The 18,355-nt window shown below is 42.6% G+C and overlaps 2 protein-coding genes across 8 annotated transcripts in view; one reads left to right on the top strand and one right to left on the bottom strand.

The window, feature by feature from the left end:
* The window catches only part of LOC115190905 (DEP domain-containing mTOR-interacting protein), a 60,884-nt gene extending 54,886 nt beyond the window's left edge, over nucleotides 1-5,998 (bottom strand). For 2 of the 7 annotated variants that reach the window (XR_003877469.1, XM_029748941.1), the window contains exons 1-2: nucleotides 5,397-5,835; nucleotides 4,885-4,980 (exon numbers count right to left, since the gene is read on the bottom strand). Coding sequence is in view for 6 of the 7 variants with exons in the window: in XM_029748941.1 (XP_029604801.1) it covers nucleotides 4,885-4,980; nucleotides 5,397-5,410 (110 nt within the window). In the remaining variant the exon portion in view is untranslated. The other 5 variants (XM_029748942.1, XM_029748943.1, XM_029748939.1 and 2 more) reach the window with 4 other exon arrangements.
* Nucleotides 5,999-7,702: 1,704 nt separating this feature from the next.
* LOC115190907 (sister chromatid cohesion protein DCC1) lies at nucleotides 7,703-17,377 on the top strand. The gene is made up of 9 exons (XM_029748944.1): nucleotides 7,703-7,982; nucleotides 8,719-8,890; nucleotides 13,073-13,207; nucleotides 14,877-14,967; nucleotides 15,154-15,292; nucleotides 15,989-16,041; nucleotides 16,189-16,343; nucleotides 16,822-16,970; nucleotides 17,164-17,377. The coding sequence occupies exons 1-9, from the start codon at nucleotides 7,810-7,812 to the stop codon at nucleotides 17,273-17,275; spliced, it is 1,179 nt and encodes a 392-aa protein (XP_029604804.1). The 5' UTR covers nucleotides 7,703-7,809; the 3' UTR covers nucleotides 17,276-17,377.
* The last annotated feature ends 978 nt before the right edge of the window (nucleotides 17,378-18,355 follow it).

Raw genomic sequence — 18,355 nt, 5'->3', positions numbered from 1 at the left:
GCCTGAGGAGGATGGACGGAGGGAGGGATAAAGTAGACAGGTCTGAGGAGGATGGACGGAGGGAGGGATAAAGTAGACAGGTCTGAGGAGGATGGACGGAGGGAGGGATAAAGTAGACAGGCCTGAGGACGGACGGACGGAGGGAGGGATAAAGTAGACAGGCCTGAGGAGGACGGACGGAGGGAGGGATAAAGTAGACAAGCCTGAGGAGGATGGACGGAGAGAGGGATAAAGTAGACAGGCCTGAGGAGGATGGACGGAGGGAGGGAGGGATAAAGTAGACAGGCCTGAGGAGGATGGACGGAGGGAGGGAGGGATAAAGTAGACAGGCCTGAGGATGGACGGAGGGAGGGATAAAGTAGACAGGCCTGAGGAGGATGGACAGAGAGAGGGATAAAGTAGACAGGCCTGAGGAGGATGGACGGAGGGAGGGAGGGATAAAGTAGACAGGCCTGAGGAGGATGGACGGAGGGAGGGAGGGATAAAGTAGACAGGCCTGAGGAGGATGGACGGAGGGAGGGAGGGATAAAGTAGACAGGCCTGAGGAGGACGGACGGAGGGAGGGATAAAGTAGACAGGCCTGAGGAGGATGGACGGAGGGAGGGATAAAGTAGACAGGTCTGAGGAGGATGGACGGAGGGAGGGATAAAGTAGACAGGTCTGAGGAGGATGGACGGAGGGAGGGATAAAGTAGACAGGTCTGAGGAGGATGGACGGAGGGAGGGATAAAGTAGACAGGTCTGAGGAGGATGGACAGAGGGAGGGATAAAGTAGACAGGTCTGAGGAGGATGGACGGAGGGAGGGATAAAGTAGACAGGTCTGAGGAGGATGGACGGAGGGAGGGATAAAGTAGACAGGTCTGAGGAGGATGGACGGAGGGAGGGATAAAGTAGACAGGTCTGAGGAGGATGGACGGAGGGAGGGATAAAGTAGACAGGTCTGAGAAGGATGGACGGAGGGAGGGATAAAGTAGACAGGTCTGAGGAGGACGGACGGAGGGATAAAGTAGACAGGTCTGAGGAGAATGGATGAAGAGATTTAGAAGTCCTCATGTAGGTGGTGCACTTCCAATAAAATTTGACAGGTGTCCTCATTACAAATTAACTAACTGAAACATTAAAAAAATGAAGAGATTAACCATTTTTTTATCTGATACCTCAGTATGTATAAGGGGCTGTTATGTAGGTGGTGCATGTCATAAATGAGTCAGGGCTGAGTGATTTGGAGTGTCTGTCCAGGTCATTCAATGCACAGTTGAATAAATGTCCCAGGCCTCAGCAGACAGACAGGATAGAACAAGAACTCTTTACACACTCTGGGTTCCTTGTGTATTCTGGCTCCTCTTTCAGTACGAAGATGACGAAAGACAGCAGATGTGCAACTAAATCGAGCAGGAGAGGAGGGGTTGAGGCAGACAAGACAAAACTCATTGATTGGCCAACGAAAGTGAATCTAGATGTCGAAATGAATGATCCTTTAACCTTAACAAGGACACTGTCTCAAAGTGTACCTACAGTACACGTTCATAGCGGAGTAACGCAAATGTTATGTTGCCTCTTGGACTGGTCAGTGAGAGTGACCCATGAACAACACTACAACCACTAGATGGCAGATTAGTTAAAGAACAACTAGGAATAAAAGGCATGTTCCTCAAGACGTGTTCTGAATAGCCCTTGTGTTTATCAGGGTGATTCACTATAATGTTAAATGGAGAAAGCTAACAAAACAGCCATTGTTCATTACAGCTGCTCCTCTGGCTCTTTTGGGTCTCTCTAGAATCTACTGCTGGCTAGAATCTCCTGGATTAGAGGTCTCTGTAGAATCTACTACTGGCTAGCGTCTCCTGGATTAGAGGTCTCTGTAGAATCTACTACTGGCTAGCGTCTCCTGGATTAGAGGTCTCTGTAGAATCTACTACTGGCTAGCGTCTCCTGGATTAGAGGTCTCTCTAGAATCTACTACTGTCTAGCGTCTCCTGGATTAGAGGTCTCTCTAGAATCTACTACTGTCTAGCGTCTCCTGGATTAGAGGTCTCTGTAGAATCTACTACTGTCTAGCGTCTCCTGGATTAGAGGTCTCTGTAGAATCTACTACTGTCTAGCGTCTCCTGGATTAGAGGTCTCTCTAGAATCTACTACTGTCTAGCGTCTCCTGGATTAGAGGTCTCTAGAATCTACTGCTGGCTAGAATCTCCTGGATTAGAGGTCTCTGTAGAATCTACTACTGGCTAGCGTCTCCTGGATTAGAGGTCTCTGTAGAATCTACTACTGGCTAGCGTCTCCTGGATTAGAGGTCTCTGTAGAATCTACTACTGGCTAGCGTCTCCTGGATTAGAGGTCTCTCTAGAATCTACTACTGTCTAGCGTCTCCTGGATTAGAGGTCTCTCTAGAATCTACTACTGTCTAGCGTCTCCTGGATTAGAGGTCTCTGTAGAATCTACTACTGTCTAGCGTCTCCTGGATTAGAGGTCTCTGTAGAATCTACTACTGTCTAGCGTCTCCTGGATTAGAGGTCTCTGTAGAATCTACTACTGTCTAGCGTCTCCTGGATTAGAGGTCTCTCTAGAATCTACTACTGTCTAGCGTCTCCTGGATTAGAGGTCTCTCTAGAATCTACTACTGTCTAGCGTCTCCTGGATTAGAGGTCTCTGTAGAATCTACTACTGGCTAGCGTCTCCTGGATTAGAGGTCTCTAGAATATACTACTGGCTAGTGTCTCCTGGATTAGAGGTCTCTAGAATATACTACTGGCTAGTGTCTCCTGGATTAGAGGTCTCTGTAGAATCTACTACTGTCTAGCGTCTCCTGGATTAGAGGTCTCTGTAGAATCTACTACTGGCTAGTGTCTCCTGGATTAGAGGTCTCTCTAGAATCTACTGCTGGCTAGCGTCTCCTGGATTAGAGGTCTCTCTAGAATCTACTACTGTCTAGCGTCTCCTGGATTAGAGGTCTCTCTAGAATCTACTACTGTCTAGCGTCTCCTGGATTAGAGGTCTCTGTAGAATCTACTACTGGCTAGCATCTCCTGGATTAGAGGTCTCTGTAGAATCTACTACTGGCTAGCATCTCCCGGATTAGAGGTCTCTCTAGAATCTACTACTGTCTAGCATCTCCTGGATTAGATTTGGCAGCTCAGTCCGAGCCTCGAGGCCCTATAGGGCTCTCGTCAAAGTAGTGCACTATGTAGCGAGTAACCTAAACCCACAGGGCAAACTGCCATGAATCCACATGGCTTGGTTTCCTCACTATAATTATAAAGCCAGGGGTTAAAAATACCATTCTAACCCTACAGAATTCAAGGAAGCAGGCTTATGTCCTGTTATAATGTTTATTTTATTTAACCTTTATTTAACCAGGCAAGTCAGTTAAGAACAAATTCTTATTTACAATGACGGCCTAGGAACAGTGGGTTAACTGCCTTGTTCAGGGGCAGAACGAACGATTTTTACCTTGTCAGCTCGGGGATTCGATCTAGCAACCTTTCTGACCACTAGGCTACCTGCCGATTAGCTACTAGCTAATCTTCAGCACAACAGCACGTCTTGTACTCTTGTTCAACTGGGCCAAAAGGGGGCAGGTGCACTATGTTCAGCTGTGACCAATTATTCCAGGCAGCTCTACTAGTGCTAGCCAGTAGCCAGCAACATCTGTGTCGGCATGTCTAAGACAGGACACCTTATTCCCATACACTAGAGAGGCAACAGGGGGCCATTTGGGAGGCAGACATAGCCTGTCCCCAGATGACCTCTAGTCAATGATATGATTTAGAGACACAAGTCTTCCTGTTCTTAGTCACATTAAGCATGACGTCATTACTTTGTTGGGAGAAAAACATGCCAACTAGACCAGACTAGTAGTGTGGCAGGTTAAAAGACATGCCAACTAGACCAGACTAGTAGTGTGGCAGGTTAAAAGACATGCCAACTAGACCAGACTAGTAGTGTGGCAGGTTAAAAGACATGCCAACTAGACCAGACTAGTACTGTGCCATGCTGTGGCAGGTTAAAAGTAGGGCCCGGGAGAATACTTGTTAGTATCGTGGCAAGGAAACATAAAGCGGATTTAACTTCTTTAGGAAAACATTACGTCGTCATTCAGAGACATGTATTTATTTTCAAAGTTACAGCACACAATATTTTACACACAGCAGGTTTTTAAAAGAACCAGAGTTTGGCCTGCTTCCTGTTTTCATTTTTGCCATAGAAAAAAAATGCGATAGTGATATTATCACAGCCCTAGTTAAGTGACAATTTTAGAGAGGGTCAAAGATTAACCATGATAGAAACACTGACATTGAGTTTATTGACTGACCTATGTGATTTGACCATGATGAAGTTAAAGATCTGTAAACACACAGAAACTCCCCCAACAGGTGATAAAACGTTTCAATGCCAATTATAATGAGTCATTTCACTGATGTTTACACTCATCGCTGTCCCTTACTGCTATCTCAATCTTGCTTTTTAAAGCACCACTAATATGGGCCAAGGGTGTGCATGTGTGTGGGTGTGTGTGTGTGTGTGTGTGTGTGTGTGTGTGTGTGTGGATGTGTGTGTGTGTGTGTGTGTGTGTGTGCTCTGTTGTTCCACAAATAACAAGTGTTACTTCTCTTCCACTAAAACAAGCAGCAGTGATCTTCGGATTAACACCACAATGAATAAATTAATTGCTTTCAGTTCACAATGCAAACAAACCTTTGACACTTAAAATGATCATATTGTGTGCACTTGGGCAGTACAACGCAATACACATTGGCATTGCAGAAAATGTATTGTATTTGTGCGTTGGTTTGAATGGGTACAATTCACGCCTTTGTTTGAAAAGCCGCAACACAGTTTGAACAGTATCACACAGAGCTCTCAGCTCGAGCCAGCCACTCCTACCTCAGCTGCTCTCCGGTGACCAGAACCTCGGCCATGCGCTCGAGCTCCGCAGCCTTCTTCTGCATTGTGTTCCCGATACCATCCATCTCTTTACAACTGTTCAAATAACGGAAATATTACTGCCACTGTAAATACTGTACACAAGCCAAAGGCATCATAGCCTGTGAAAACGAGCTACAGTACACCATATATAGCTGCCTATCCTAATGTCATTGACAAGCCGTCTGAATAGCTCCACTGTATTCTGTCCTAATGACTGTTGCTATACTGTATTAGTGTCATAACTGTGACGTAACCAGCCATTTGTATATCCCAAAATAATTGCAGAATATCAACAGCACAATCAATTGAAATAAACGGGATAGTGTAAATAACGTTGGCTCACAGTGCAGTCATATCCTCCATAATGACAGGTAAAACACCCTGCTGTGGGCCATCTGACACACATATGATGTAGTATTTCACCATTACTTGCACATTTAAATGCATAACATTTTTTAAAAAATATTTACCTTGCAAACACCATGGATAAAAAAAGCTGATTTATTGTTCCTCGAGATCACGTTGTCCTAGATTTGCAAACCAGCAGCATAATCTGAGAAATGCATTAAAAAAAACAAGTTTCACACAGTGAAAAATGGACAGACGATCTCTATTGCGCAAGAGGGGACACTAGCTTGATGTTGAACTTCTTATGTATTCTGAACATTAAACTGGTCCGCTAACCATCTAAATGTATGCATATTATTTTCTAGTCGGTAAAGCTTCATTCAACGAACAGCGATTTCTTGTGAAATGTGCATAGTATTCTTCAGTAGTAATGAGCTCCACTCGCACCTCTGCCTGTTTACTACGCGATCCTACCATGAAAAACACGTTGACACCGTGCAGTATTGCTGACTATTTGTCAGTGATTACTGCTATTGGCTCCTTGATTTGTCGCTAAAAGACGCTAGATTACGTTTTGCCGTTTCCGCGACGACGTCACATCACGAATTTGCCTTGATGCGGCACAACTGCGGACCCCACGTCGCGTTTTCGCCCTCTTCCGCCACACGTTGTGCTTCTCCGATTGTTGCCACGTTCAAGTGCTAGTCAGAACTAAGAAACTCGGAAATGTCGACTTGCTTTTTGTAGTTATACACGAGTGCAACCAGGAAATGTCCGAGTTCCCTCGTTCCAACTAGTACGTTAACGCAGCATGTGAGTGCGTCGTTGCTGTGACTTCTGTTGCACAGACAGCTTCTCCAGCTGTTGTTTGCGGAAGAATTGAGTGGGAAAAGTCACAAAATGCTATCAAAAATCATAGAAACCCTCTGTGTCAAAACCCCAAAGGCAGCCTGAAAAAGAAAAACAGAATTTGTCGCTAGAATCTTTAACCAATAAAAGTCGCTGGAGGGGTCTGAAAACTCGCTTAATATAGCGACAAAGTTGCTAAATTGGCAACGCTCAAGACAAGTGGTCACTGTGGAAGTAGACCAAGAAGGCGCGATATATGCAAATATTACAGAATCGGATAAGTGGACCAGTCTCAAGCCAACAAACTGCACTTCACTCGGTGTGCTGGGCGAGCTAAATCAAGCGCATCCCTAACTTAGAATTTGTGGACAACTACAAATACCTAGGTGTCTGGTTAGACTGTAAACTCTCCTTCCAGACTCACATCAATCATCTCCAATCCAAAGTGAAATCTAGAATTGGCTTCCTATTTCGCAACAAAGCATGCTTCACTCATGCTGCCAAACATACCCTCGTAAAACTGACCATCCTACCGATCCTCGACTTTGGCGATGTCATTTACAAAATAGCCTCCAATACCCTACTCAACAAACTGGATGGAGTCCATCACAGTCCCATCCGTTTTGTCACCAAAGCCCCATATACTACCCACCACTGCGACCTGTACGCTCTCGTTGGTTGGCCCTCGCTTCATACTCGTTGCCAAACCCACTGGGTCCAGGTCATCTACAAGACCCTGCTAGGTAAAGTCCCCCCTTATCTCAGCTCACTGGTCACCATAGCAGCACCCACCTGTAGCACGCGCTCCAGCAGGGATATCTCTCTGGTCACCCCCAAAGCCAATTCCTCCTTTGGCCGTCTCTCTTTCCAGTTCTCTGCTGCCAATGATTGGAACGAATTACAAAAATCTCTGAAACTGGAAACACTTATCTCCCTCACTAGCTTTAAGCACCAGCTGTCAGAGCAGCTCACAGATCACTGCACCTGTACATAGCCCATCTATAATTTAGCCCAAACAACTACCTCTTCCCCTACTGTATTTATTTATTTTATTTATTTTGCTCCTTTGCACCATATTATTTATATTTTAACTTTTAACTTTCTTCAAACTACAAATCTACCATTCCAGTGTTTTTCTTGCTATACTTTATTTACTTTGCCACCATGGCATTTTTTTGCCTTCACCTCCCTTATCTCACATCATTTGCTCACATTGTATATAGTCTTTTTTTTTTTTTCTACTGCATCATTGATTGTATGTTGTTTTACTCCATGTGTAACTCTGTGTTTTTGTATGTTGTCGAACTGCTTTGCTTTATCTTGGCCAGGTCGCAGTTGTAAATGAGAACTTGTTCTCAACTAGCCTACCTGGTTAAATAAAGGTGAAATAAATAAAATAAATAAAATCCCCTTTGGCGCTATGGTTGGGTTCCATCTGATCATTTCCAGTGATATCACTGTGCACCCATGTGGAGTGAACTCAGCGTGCTGCGGGGACATACAGCCACTGTACTGGAGGAGGGACAACGTGAAGTCATCGACACTTTCATTGGCCTATGCCGCTGTCGATCAAATTTGACTTCGTACTTCCGGTATATATTGCGGGAAAGTTAATCTAGCGAGGATCGCACTACAAAATAGATTATTTCTCATTAAATTTATAGTTAGCGCATATATTTGGGCCAAATGTCGAGAACACTAGAAGAGGTGCAGGCTACCATACAAATCGCCAAACTAAAAGAGAATGATTTGCAGAACACAATTCACTGTTTAACTTTTGGAGAAAGCGTCTCGTCCGGAGACTACTTCCTGATGGAACTGGATGACACGCTCTGTAAACACATAGAAGCAGGAAAGAGGTAAAGTATCTGCACAGTTACAATGTAGCTAATTCAATATAAATACACAGTTAAGAGATTAAACACAATTACGTTAATAGACAAGTGCGGTGTGTTGTCTCCTAAACATTCACAGGTGACTGGTTGGTTTACGCGTGATTTTGTTCTGGGTTCAGAGATTACGCTTATGTAGTGTGCGTTGTCAACCCACCTGAAGTGTTACCGGATGTCTGCAGGTATTTGCTCCAACACACCTGATCCTATGATTGATCTTCCCCATCAGGACCTTGATAAGCTGAATCAGGTGTGTTGGACTGAAACAGGGATGGGTCAAAAGGTTTAAGGATTCTACCATCACTCCTTAGTCCAAGGACCTTACATGTTCTGTTTAAAGGGCAAATTGGCTCCGGAAGCCAAAAACGGCCAAATACTCAAACTAAACGTGAATCGATTCACAATTGCAGTACAGTTATAGAAACAAATCCCTCTACTTTTCATATCACATAAAACGTGTCTAATTTAAACTCCTCCTCCTTCAGAATAGCCCTTCATCCAATGACTCTGATGTGTGATGTAATGGAACTGAGCGTGATGGTCAAGGGCTACAGCCCTACTACCTCTATAGGAGGAGGGCTGTTCAGCCCTGGTGAAAACAACTCATCCAGCTGCTGCCACTTTCTCTACACGTTAAACAAACAGTCTGTTTAACGTATGATCTCAACATTCTCTCTCCTTTATCCTTGTTCTCTACCTGCAGCCTGGTTATCAGAGGAGACCAGGATGAGAGAGCTGTCCTGTGCAGTGAAGACAAGACTTATGACCTGAAGATAGCCGACACCTCAAACCTCCTGCTGTTAGTGCCTGGCTGCCTGACTCCAGATCAGCTGACTACTGACAACCAGGCCAGCTCTCAGCTGGTCCATGCACAGGTAGGAGTCTATCAACTATCTGAACACAATGAATGTTTCTTGTGTGACAGCCATTTTGTAAATCACTGATCTGGAATTGAATGTCTGTACAGTAGACATTACGTTAACGTGCTTACACACGCACACTAAATAGCTATAGACATTAGAGGCCGACTGATTATGATTTTTCAACGCCGATGGCGATACCGATTATTGGGAGGACCCAAAAAACCTGATCCCGATTAATCAGCCGATCTTATTTATTTGTAATAATGACAATTACAACAATACTGAATGAACACTTATTTTAACTTAATATAATACATCAATAAAATCAATTTAGCCTCAATAAATAATGAAACATGTTCAATTTGGTTTAAATAATGCAAAAACAAAGTGTTGGAGAAGAAAGTAAAAGTGCAATATGTGCCATGTAAAAAAGTTTACATTTAAGTTCCTTGCTCAGAACATGAGAACATATGAAAGCTGGTGGTTCCTTTTAACATGAGTCTTCACTATTCCCAGGTAAGAAGTTTTAGGTTGTAGTTATTATAGGAATTATAGGACTATTTCTCTCTATACGATTTGTATTTCATATACCTTTGACTATTGGATGTTCTTATAGGCACTTTAGTATTGCCAGTGTAACAGTATAGCTTCAGTCCCTCTCCTCGCTCCTACCTGGGCTTGAACCAGGAACACATCGACAACAGCCACCCTCGAAGCAGCGTTACCCATGTAGAGCAAGGGGAACAACCACTCCCAAGTCTCAGAGCGAGTGACGTTTGAAACGCTATTAGCGCGCACCCCGCTAACTAGCTAGCCATTTCACATCGGTTACACCAGCCTAATCTCGGGAGTTGACAGGCTTAAAGTCATAAACAGCGCAATGCTTGAAGCATTGCGAAGAGCTGCTGGCAAAACGCACTAAAGTGCTATTTTGAATGAATGCTTACGAGCCTGCTGCTGCCCACCATCGCTCAGTCAGACTGCTCTATCAAATCATTGACTTAATTATAACATAATAACACACAGAAATATGAGCCTTGGGTCATCAATATGGTCGAATCCGGAAACTATCATCTCGAAAACAAAATGTTATTCCTGTTACATTGCACAATCTTCAATGTTATATCATAATTATGTAAAATTCTGGCAAATTAGTTCGCAACAAGCCAGGCGACCCAAACTGTTGCATATACACTGACTCTGCGTGCAATGAACGCAAAATGACACAATTTCACCTGGTTAATATTGCCTGCTAACCTGGATTTCTTTTAGCTAAATATGCAGGTTTAAAAATATATAATTGTGTATTGATTTTAAGAAAGGCATTGATGTTTATGGTTGGAGCAACGTGTACCTAATTATATGCAACGCAGGACAGGCTAGATAAACTAGTAATATCATCAACCATCAACTAGTGATTATGATTGATTGTTTTTTATAAGATAAGTTTAATGCTAGCTAGCAACTTACCTTAGCTTCTTACTGCATTCGCGTAACAGGCAGGCTCCTCGTGGAGTGCAATGTAAAGCAGGTGGTTAGAGCGTTGGACTAGTTAACCATAAGGTTGAAAGATTGAATCCCTGAGCTGACAAGGTAAAAATCTGTCGTTCTGCCCCTGAACAAGGCAGTTAACCCACTGTTCCTAGGCCGTCATTGAAAATAAGAATGTGTTCTTAACTGACTTGCCTAGTTAAATAAAGGTCTAAAAAAAAAAAATTGGCGTCCAAAAATACAGATTTCCGATTGTTATGGAAACTTGAAATCGGCCCTAATTAATCGTCCATTCCGATTAATCGGTCGACCTCTAATAGACATTACACAGTGAGTTCACTATGATGTATTCAATATTTTTCTAATGCACTGTGTTCACCTACATTAGTGGTTCCCAAACTTTGTATAGTCCCGTACCCCTTCAAACGTTCAACCTCCAACTACGTACCCCCTTTAAGCACCAGGGTCAGAGCACTCTCAAATGTTGTTTTGCCATCATTGTAAGCCTGCCACACACACACACACACACACTATACGATACATTCATTCATTAAACATAAGAATGAGTGTGAGTTTGTCACAACCCGGCTCGTGGGAAGTGACAAAGAGCTCTTATAGGACCAGGGCAGAAATAATAATATAATAATAATCAATCATTTTGCTCTTTATTTAGCCATCTTACTTATAAAACCTTATTTGTTCATTGAAAATTGTGAATAACTCACCACAGGTTAATCAGAAGGGTGTGCTTGAAACGATGCACATAACTCTGCAGTGTTCGGTTGTATTGGAGAGAGTCTTAAATCATTTTCCACACACAGTCTGTGCTGTATTTAGTTTTCATGCTAGTGAGGGCCAAGAATCCACTCTCACATAGGTACGTGGTTGCAAAGGGCATCAATGTCTTAACAGCTCGATATGCCAAGGCAGGTTACTCCGAGTGCACCCCTATCCAGAAATCTGGCAGTGGCTTCTGATTAAATACAATTTATTCACAGAACCGCTTGTTGCATTTTCTATGAGGCTCTCTTGTTCAGATATCGGTAAGTGGACTGGAGGCAGGACATGAAAGAGATAATGAATCCAGTTGTTTGTGTCGTCTGTTTTGGGAAAGTACCTGCGTAATTGCGCACCCAGCTCGCACATTTGACATTGTCCGTAAACTTGAGTTAATTTGCACACAAAAAATCATACAATGATGGAAAGACCTGTGTGTTGTCCTTGTTCCAACTTCTTAATCAGAGCCTCAATTTTGTCCCGCACATTGAATATAGTTGTGGAGAGTCCCTGTAATCCTACATTCAGATCATTCAGACGAGAAAAAGCATCACCCAGATAGGCCAGTCGTGTGAGAAACTCCTCATCATGCAAGCGGTCAGACAAGTGAACATTTTGGTCAGTAAAGAACTTTAAGCTCGTCTCTCAAATCAAAAAACCGTGTCAATATTTTGCCCCTTGATAACCAGTGCACTTCTGTATGTTGTAAAAGTGTTACATGGTCGCTGCCCACATCATTGCATAATGCAGAAAATACACAAGAGTTCAGGGGCCTTGCTTCAACAAAGTTAACCATTTTCACTGTAGTGTCCAAAACGTCTTTCAAGCCGTCGGGCATTCCCTTGGCAGCAAGAGCCTCTCAGTGGATGCTGCAGTGTACCCACTCCACTATGTCTCCCTGTCATGGCTTTTGCACCATCAGTACAGATACCAACACATCTTGACCACCAAAGTCCATTTGATGTCACAAAGCTGTCCAGTACTTAAAAAATATCCTCTCCTGTTGTCCTGTTTTCCAGTGGTTTGCAGAAGAGGATGTCTTCCTTAATTGACCCCCCATAAACGTAACGGACATGTACCAGGAGCTGTGCCAGGCCCGCCACATCTGTTGACTCATCCAGCTGTAACACATATAATTCACTGCCTTGTATGAGAAGCAGTAATTGATTCAAAACATCTCCTGCCATGCTACTGATGCGTCGTGAAACAGTGTTGTTTGATGAAATCATTGTCTGTATAGTTTTTTTGGGCCTTTTCCCCCAGCATTGTCCCAGCCATATCCGCGGCAGCAGGAAGAATTAAGTCCTCCACAATAGTATGAGGCTTGCCTGTCCTATCCACTTGGTAGCTCACCATATAAGACTCTTCTAGCCCCTTCATATTAATGGTATCTGTTGCTTTTATACATGTCTTACTACTCGAAAATCGTCTTTATTCTCACTCAAAAAACTCCCGTGGCTTATTTTTCAAATTTTCATGTTTCTAAATGTCTGCGCAAGAGTGACGGTTTCGTGTGAGAGAGTACCGGTTAATGTGATTGGATGTTAATTATTTGACAAGGCTACCTGTGTTTGACATTGTGTTGTTATTTTGCTGAACACTAGATAGTCATATTTTAGGCAGTGAAACCGGGATACTCAGGCGAGGAAAAAAACCTCACCCAAATGTATAGCCCCGTTTAGAAATATAAATGTACTGTTTGAAAATGTGAAGGATTTTTATTTTATTTTGGCGTACCCCCCGACGGCATTGCGCGTTACCCCAGTTTGGGAATACCTGACCTACATCATTCAATGTTCTCAATACTGTACGACTTTCCCCAAATGTTACACACCAATAATGCTCTCCAGTACCTACAGAATGTTGTAGTGTGAAGTAATATGCTGAAATGTATACAGGACTAAGAAATGACCCTTTTCCTAACAGATTTGGGGCTTTTCTAACAGTTACTGGGAGTTGAGGAAACGCCATCCCAAACTAAAGAAGCTGAAGAAACTTCTGATGGAGAATCCGTACGAGGGTCCAGTTATCAGTGGGCAGGAGGACGTCACGGAGGGGAAGGTACTTACTAACTGTACTATACTATATGCCATATTAGCAGACGCTTTTATCCAGAGAGACTTACAGTTAGTCCATTCATTTTAAGGTAAGACTGTCACATTCATAGTAAGTACAACTTTTTTCCTCAGTAAAGCAACCATCAGTAAAGTTGGTCCCACTAAGAGAAGACATGTGACAGGCTTGAACACACTAGAACATCACCTCTATTGTACACTGACTAAATAAACCTATGGATGTCAACATTCTCTGTTTTTAAAACCTTTCCTTTTGGCAGTACACTATGGGAGACCTGCTTGATAAAACCTTTCCTTTTGGCAGTACACTATGGGAGACCTGCTTGATAAAGCCTTTCCTTTTGGCAGTACACTATGGGAGACCTGCTTGATAAAGCCTTTCCTTTTGGCAGTACACTATGGGAGACCTGCTTGATAAAGCCTTTCCTTTTGGCAGTACACTATGGGAGACCTGCTTGATAAAACCTTTCCTTTTGTCAGTACACTATGGGAGACCTGCTTGATAAAGCCTTTCCTTTTGGCAGTACACTATGGGAGACCTGCTTGATAAAACCTTTCCTTTTGGCAGTACACTATGGGAGACCTGCTTGATAAAACCTTTCCTTTTGGCAGTACACTATGGGAGACCTGCTTGATAAAACCTTTCCTTTTGGCAGTACACTATGGGAGACCTGCTTGATAAAGCCTTTCCTTTTGTCAGTACACTATGGGAGACCTGCTTGATAAAGCCTTTCCTTTTGGCAGTACACTATGGGAGACCTGCTTGATAAAGCCTTTCCTTTTGGCAGTACACTATGGGAGACCTGCTTGATAAAGCCTTTCCTTTTGGCAGTACACTATGGGAGACCTGCTTGATAAAACCTTTCCTTTTGGCAGTACACTATGGGAGACCTGCTCGATAAAACGTTTCTTTTGGCAGTGCACTATGGGAGACCTGCTCGATAAAACCTTTCCTTTTGGCAGTACACTATGGGAGACCTGCTTGATAAAACGTTTTTTTTGGCAGTACACTATGGGAGACATGCTTGATAAAACGTTTCTTTTGGCAGTACACTATGGGAGACCTGCTTGATAAAACGTTTCTTTTGGCAGTACACTATGGGAGACCTGCTTGATAAAACGTTTCTTTTGGCAGTACACTATGGGAGACCTGCTTGATAAAACGTTTCTTTTGGCAGTACACTATGGGAGACCTGCTTGATAAAACGTTTCTTTTGGCAGTACACTATGGGAGACCTGCTTGATAAAACGTTTCTTTTGGCAGTACACTATGGGAGACCTGCTTGATAAAACGTTTCTTTTGGCAGTACACTATGGGAGACCTGCTTGATAAAACGTTTCTTTTGGCAGTGCACTATGGGAGACCTGCTTGATAAAACCTTTCCTTTTGGCAGTACACTATGGGAGACCTGCTTGATAAAACCTTTCCTTTTGGCAGTACACTATGGGAGACCTGCTTGATAAAACGTTTCTTTTGGCAGTACACTATGGGAGACCTGCTTGATAAAACGTTTCCTTTTGGCAGTACACTATGGGAGACCTGCTTGATAAAACGTTTCCTTTTGGCAGTACACTATGGGAGACCTGCTTGATAAAACGTTTCTTTTGGCAGTACACTATGGGAGACCTGCTTGATAAAACGTTTCTTTTGGCAGTACACAATGGGAGACCTGCTTGAAAGAATCCAAGCAAGTGAGGAGGAACTGGAGGCCCAACTACAGACTATTCATGCCTGTGAGGTCAACGGTAAGAATGATTCTCAAATCTTCCAAATGTTTATTTTCTCACACTTTCCATTTAGATATGTGATCTACTGTATGTGGTTTGTGTCTATTTAGGAAATAACATGCTGGCCTTGGTGTATCCACATGTATGAGGATGTGTTTGTTTGTCCTGTGCTCTTTTCACATGTTTCCCTCTTGTGTATTCCAGGCTACTGGAGGCTGTTGGATTTTGACTATGAGATGAAGCTACTGGGTCACATCACTCAGCTGGTGGACTCTGAGTCCTGGTCCTTCAGTAAAGTCCCTCTTAGTGTCAGTCTGGAGGAGTTAGGACGTCTGGAGCCGCAGTAGGTGCAGTTAGTCAACGTTACGGCTGTCCCATAGGGCGGCGCAGTGGCCCAGTGTCGTCCGGGTTTGGCCGGTGTAGGCCGTCATTTTAAATAAGAATTTATTGTTAACTGACTTGCCTAGTTAAATAAAATGGTAGAGTGGAGAGTAGTTTGTTGTAATACTTAGCAAGTAGGTAGTCATCATGTTGTAATACTTAGCAGGTAGGTAGGTAGGTAGTCATCATGTTGTAATACTTAGCAGGTAGGTAGTCATCATGTTGTAATACTTAGCAGGTAGGTAGGTAGGTAGTCATCATGTTGTAATACTTAGCAGGTAGGTAGGTAGGTAGTCATCATGTTGTAATACTTAGCAGGTAGGTAGGTAGATGGTCATCATGTTGTAATACTTAGCAGGTAGGTAGGTAGGTAGCCATCATGTTGTAATACTTAGCAGGTAGGTAGGTAGGTAGGTAGGTAGTCATCATGTTGTAATACTTAGCAGGTAGGTAGGTAGTCATCATGTTGTAAGCTCGTTCAAAGGCCACATTTGACTAAAGGCTCAGGACAACAAATATCTTTAAATGTGCATTGAACCAAAGTGTGCAGAAGCTCTGTTCTGTTGCATGTAATCATCATGACAACATTGAAGTGTGCATGTGTGTGGGGTAGGGAATTCATGTCTTTCTTTAATACTCATCCCCTTCTCCTGCCCAGGGAGATGATAGAGCATAGCTTGAACTGTTATGGAAGGCGCTACACTGACAACGGTAAGTAAGAAAGTACTGTCTATTGTACGTTTTTAATGCTTTGGTGTGCTGTAGAGTGACACACAGCCAACTACCTCATGCAGTATTTTGGCTCTTCATAGCTATTTAATTGATATTAAACAGAATAGAAAATGTCCTATTTTTCAGATGAGGTGTTCTTTGCGCTGAACGAGGACATGGTGTGCAGAGCCACAGCCCAGATGCTGCTGCAGAACGCAGTGAAGTTCAACCTGGCAGAGTTCCAGGAGGTGTGGCAGCAAAGTGTCCCAGAGGGCATGGGCACTAGACTGGACCAGCTGAAGGTGAGGAGGGGGCCAGACAGGCAGTGCACAGATGGATGGGCCAGTTTTCCAGATTAAACCTGGTCCAGAAAATGTAGGGAAAATGGCGCCGCATAGCTCCCAGAAAACAGTTTCTTTCAAGTTAGGGATTTTGTGGCTAATTTGAGGTTAGGATGTTTTTCTGCGCACAGATTATGCATGTATGAACTACACATTGACACATCCAGTCCAACTCGGGAGGTTGAAAAATACTGACTAGTCAAAGTTCCAGAGCATGACTTTACCGACACTTTTTTTTAACATATGGACAAGACTATTCTCAGATTCTACAGCAAAATATCTCATCGTGGATGTTTACGTTTTAGGCATTACAGCAGGCTTTATTTTAGCTTTAGAAATATGATAATTACACATTTTAAAGACGTGATGGTTGTTGGCAGACATGATTACAAGATTATCCAGATGTAATATGACCAGATGGTTATGGGTTTCTATACAGAGTCTAGCCCTTGTGGACCGCAGCTCCAAACCAGAGACCATATCTCTGCTGAGAGTGGAAGATCTTCCCGAGGACACACTGGAGAGATTCACCCATCTCTTCACCATGAGAGAGAAGTGGACTGAGGAGGACATCACCCCTTACATACAGTGAGTAAAACTGAGCATCAGAATGACCGTTGTCTCTGTACTGTACAATAATGACTATTAGAGATTTAGACTTGTGTGCCAGATGTTTGTGGTGTGATACACAGCTAGGTAGTGTTAGAGCAAGAAAGTTGGACCATCTGGAAAGCTCTCTGTGTTAAATTATTGAGGATCAATCGTTGTTATTTTCATGCAGGAACTTGTGTGGAGAAAAGCAAACAACTGGAGCTCTTCTAACCAAATACGCTCGTTTGTCCACGCAAAACGGAATAAAAGTCTTCAATTCAAGAAGGCCAGTGGTAACATGAAGACGCTTGGATATCTTAATTGACAAGCAAAGTTGTTTGGAATCAGTGTATTGTTGTATTTGTTGAAGTGTTGTAATAAAAATCTAATTTTTTTGTAATTATTACCTACTTTGTGTTTTTCCTCCCACCTATATATCTTCGACTTTATTCATAATACCACAGTCACAATTTGATCATTTAGTGACCTCCAGTGGCAAGAGGCAGAAGGGCAGTGACAAGAAGGCTTTCAAATAAAATTTGTTTTAATTTCTAAAAGAACACAAAAAATTATCCAAACCAATATTTTACTGTTGGAAACAAGGTTAGGATGAAATATAAACAAAAAGCATCATAAATTATTTTCTCCTAAATATTTTTTCAATAATTGTGCTGGAGGGGCCCGCGGTCGAAGGTTGGTTAAATAAAATGGCCAAACATTGTTAAAACGGGTTGTCACAACCCCAGCCACAAAGTCCTAATTATGACTTAACGCAGCCCATTTCTAGGTATTTTCTTAAAATCTGATCTTAAATTAACATTAACCACACTGATAATCTTAGGCTTAACATAAAAAAAAAAAAAATTGGTCTAAATATAAAGGACCTATTTATTTTTACCCCGTTTAATTTTTACGATCTAGACAATTTTGACTTTGTGGTAACTAGTGACAACTGAAAGTGGAGTCACATTGAGCTATAAAAGAACTGGAGACAGCATCCAAGATGGCCGTTTACTGGGACTAGTCTGCCTGCTCACCTGCTCACTAGCTCTAAGCCAGTTTGTAAAATATGCAACAACAAATTGTTTCGTTCTCACAATTTCATTGGCTAAATTTATACGGAACAAAAATATAAATGCACCAATTTCAACATTTTTACTGAGTTACAGTTCATAGGAAATCAGTCAATAGAAAAACATTATGCCCTAATCGATGGATTTCACATGACTGGGCAGGGGCTCAGCCAATCAGAATAAGTTATTCCCCACAAAAGGGCTTTATTACAGACAGAAATCACAACCGGTTCCCGCTAGATATTTGTTTTATTTTTTGTATTTGTAAATCGTTAATATTCATGAAACAAAACATTTATGTTTGGTCTT

The sequence above is a fragment of the Salmo trutta genome, unplaced genomic scaffold (genome assembly GCF_901001165.1).
Source record: "Salmo trutta unplaced genomic scaffold, fSalTru1.1, whole genome shotgun sequence".
NCBI lineage: Eukaryota > Metazoa > Chordata > Actinopteri > Salmoniformes > Salmonidae > Salmo > Salmo trutta.
The sequence above is the reverse complement of the archived record's forward strand: the minus strand, read 5'-3'. Positions and strand labels throughout refer to the sequence as shown.

What these genes read in the sequence shown, in the direction of transcription:
- LOC115190907 (XM_029748944.1), top strand. Translation starts at nt 7,810, where the DNA reads ATGTCGAGAACACTAGAAGAGGTGCAGGCTACCATACAAATCGCCAAA. An exon ending in TCATGCCTGTGAGGTCAACG is followed by an intron (nt 14,968 to 15,153) that starts GTAAGAATGATT and finishes TGTGTATTCCAG; the next exon opens with GCTACTGGAGGCTGTTGGAT. An exon ending in GACATCACCCCTTACATACA is followed by an intron (nt 16,971 to 17,163) that starts GTGAGTAAAACT and finishes ATTTTCATGCAG; the next exon opens with GAACTTGTGTGGAGAAAAGC.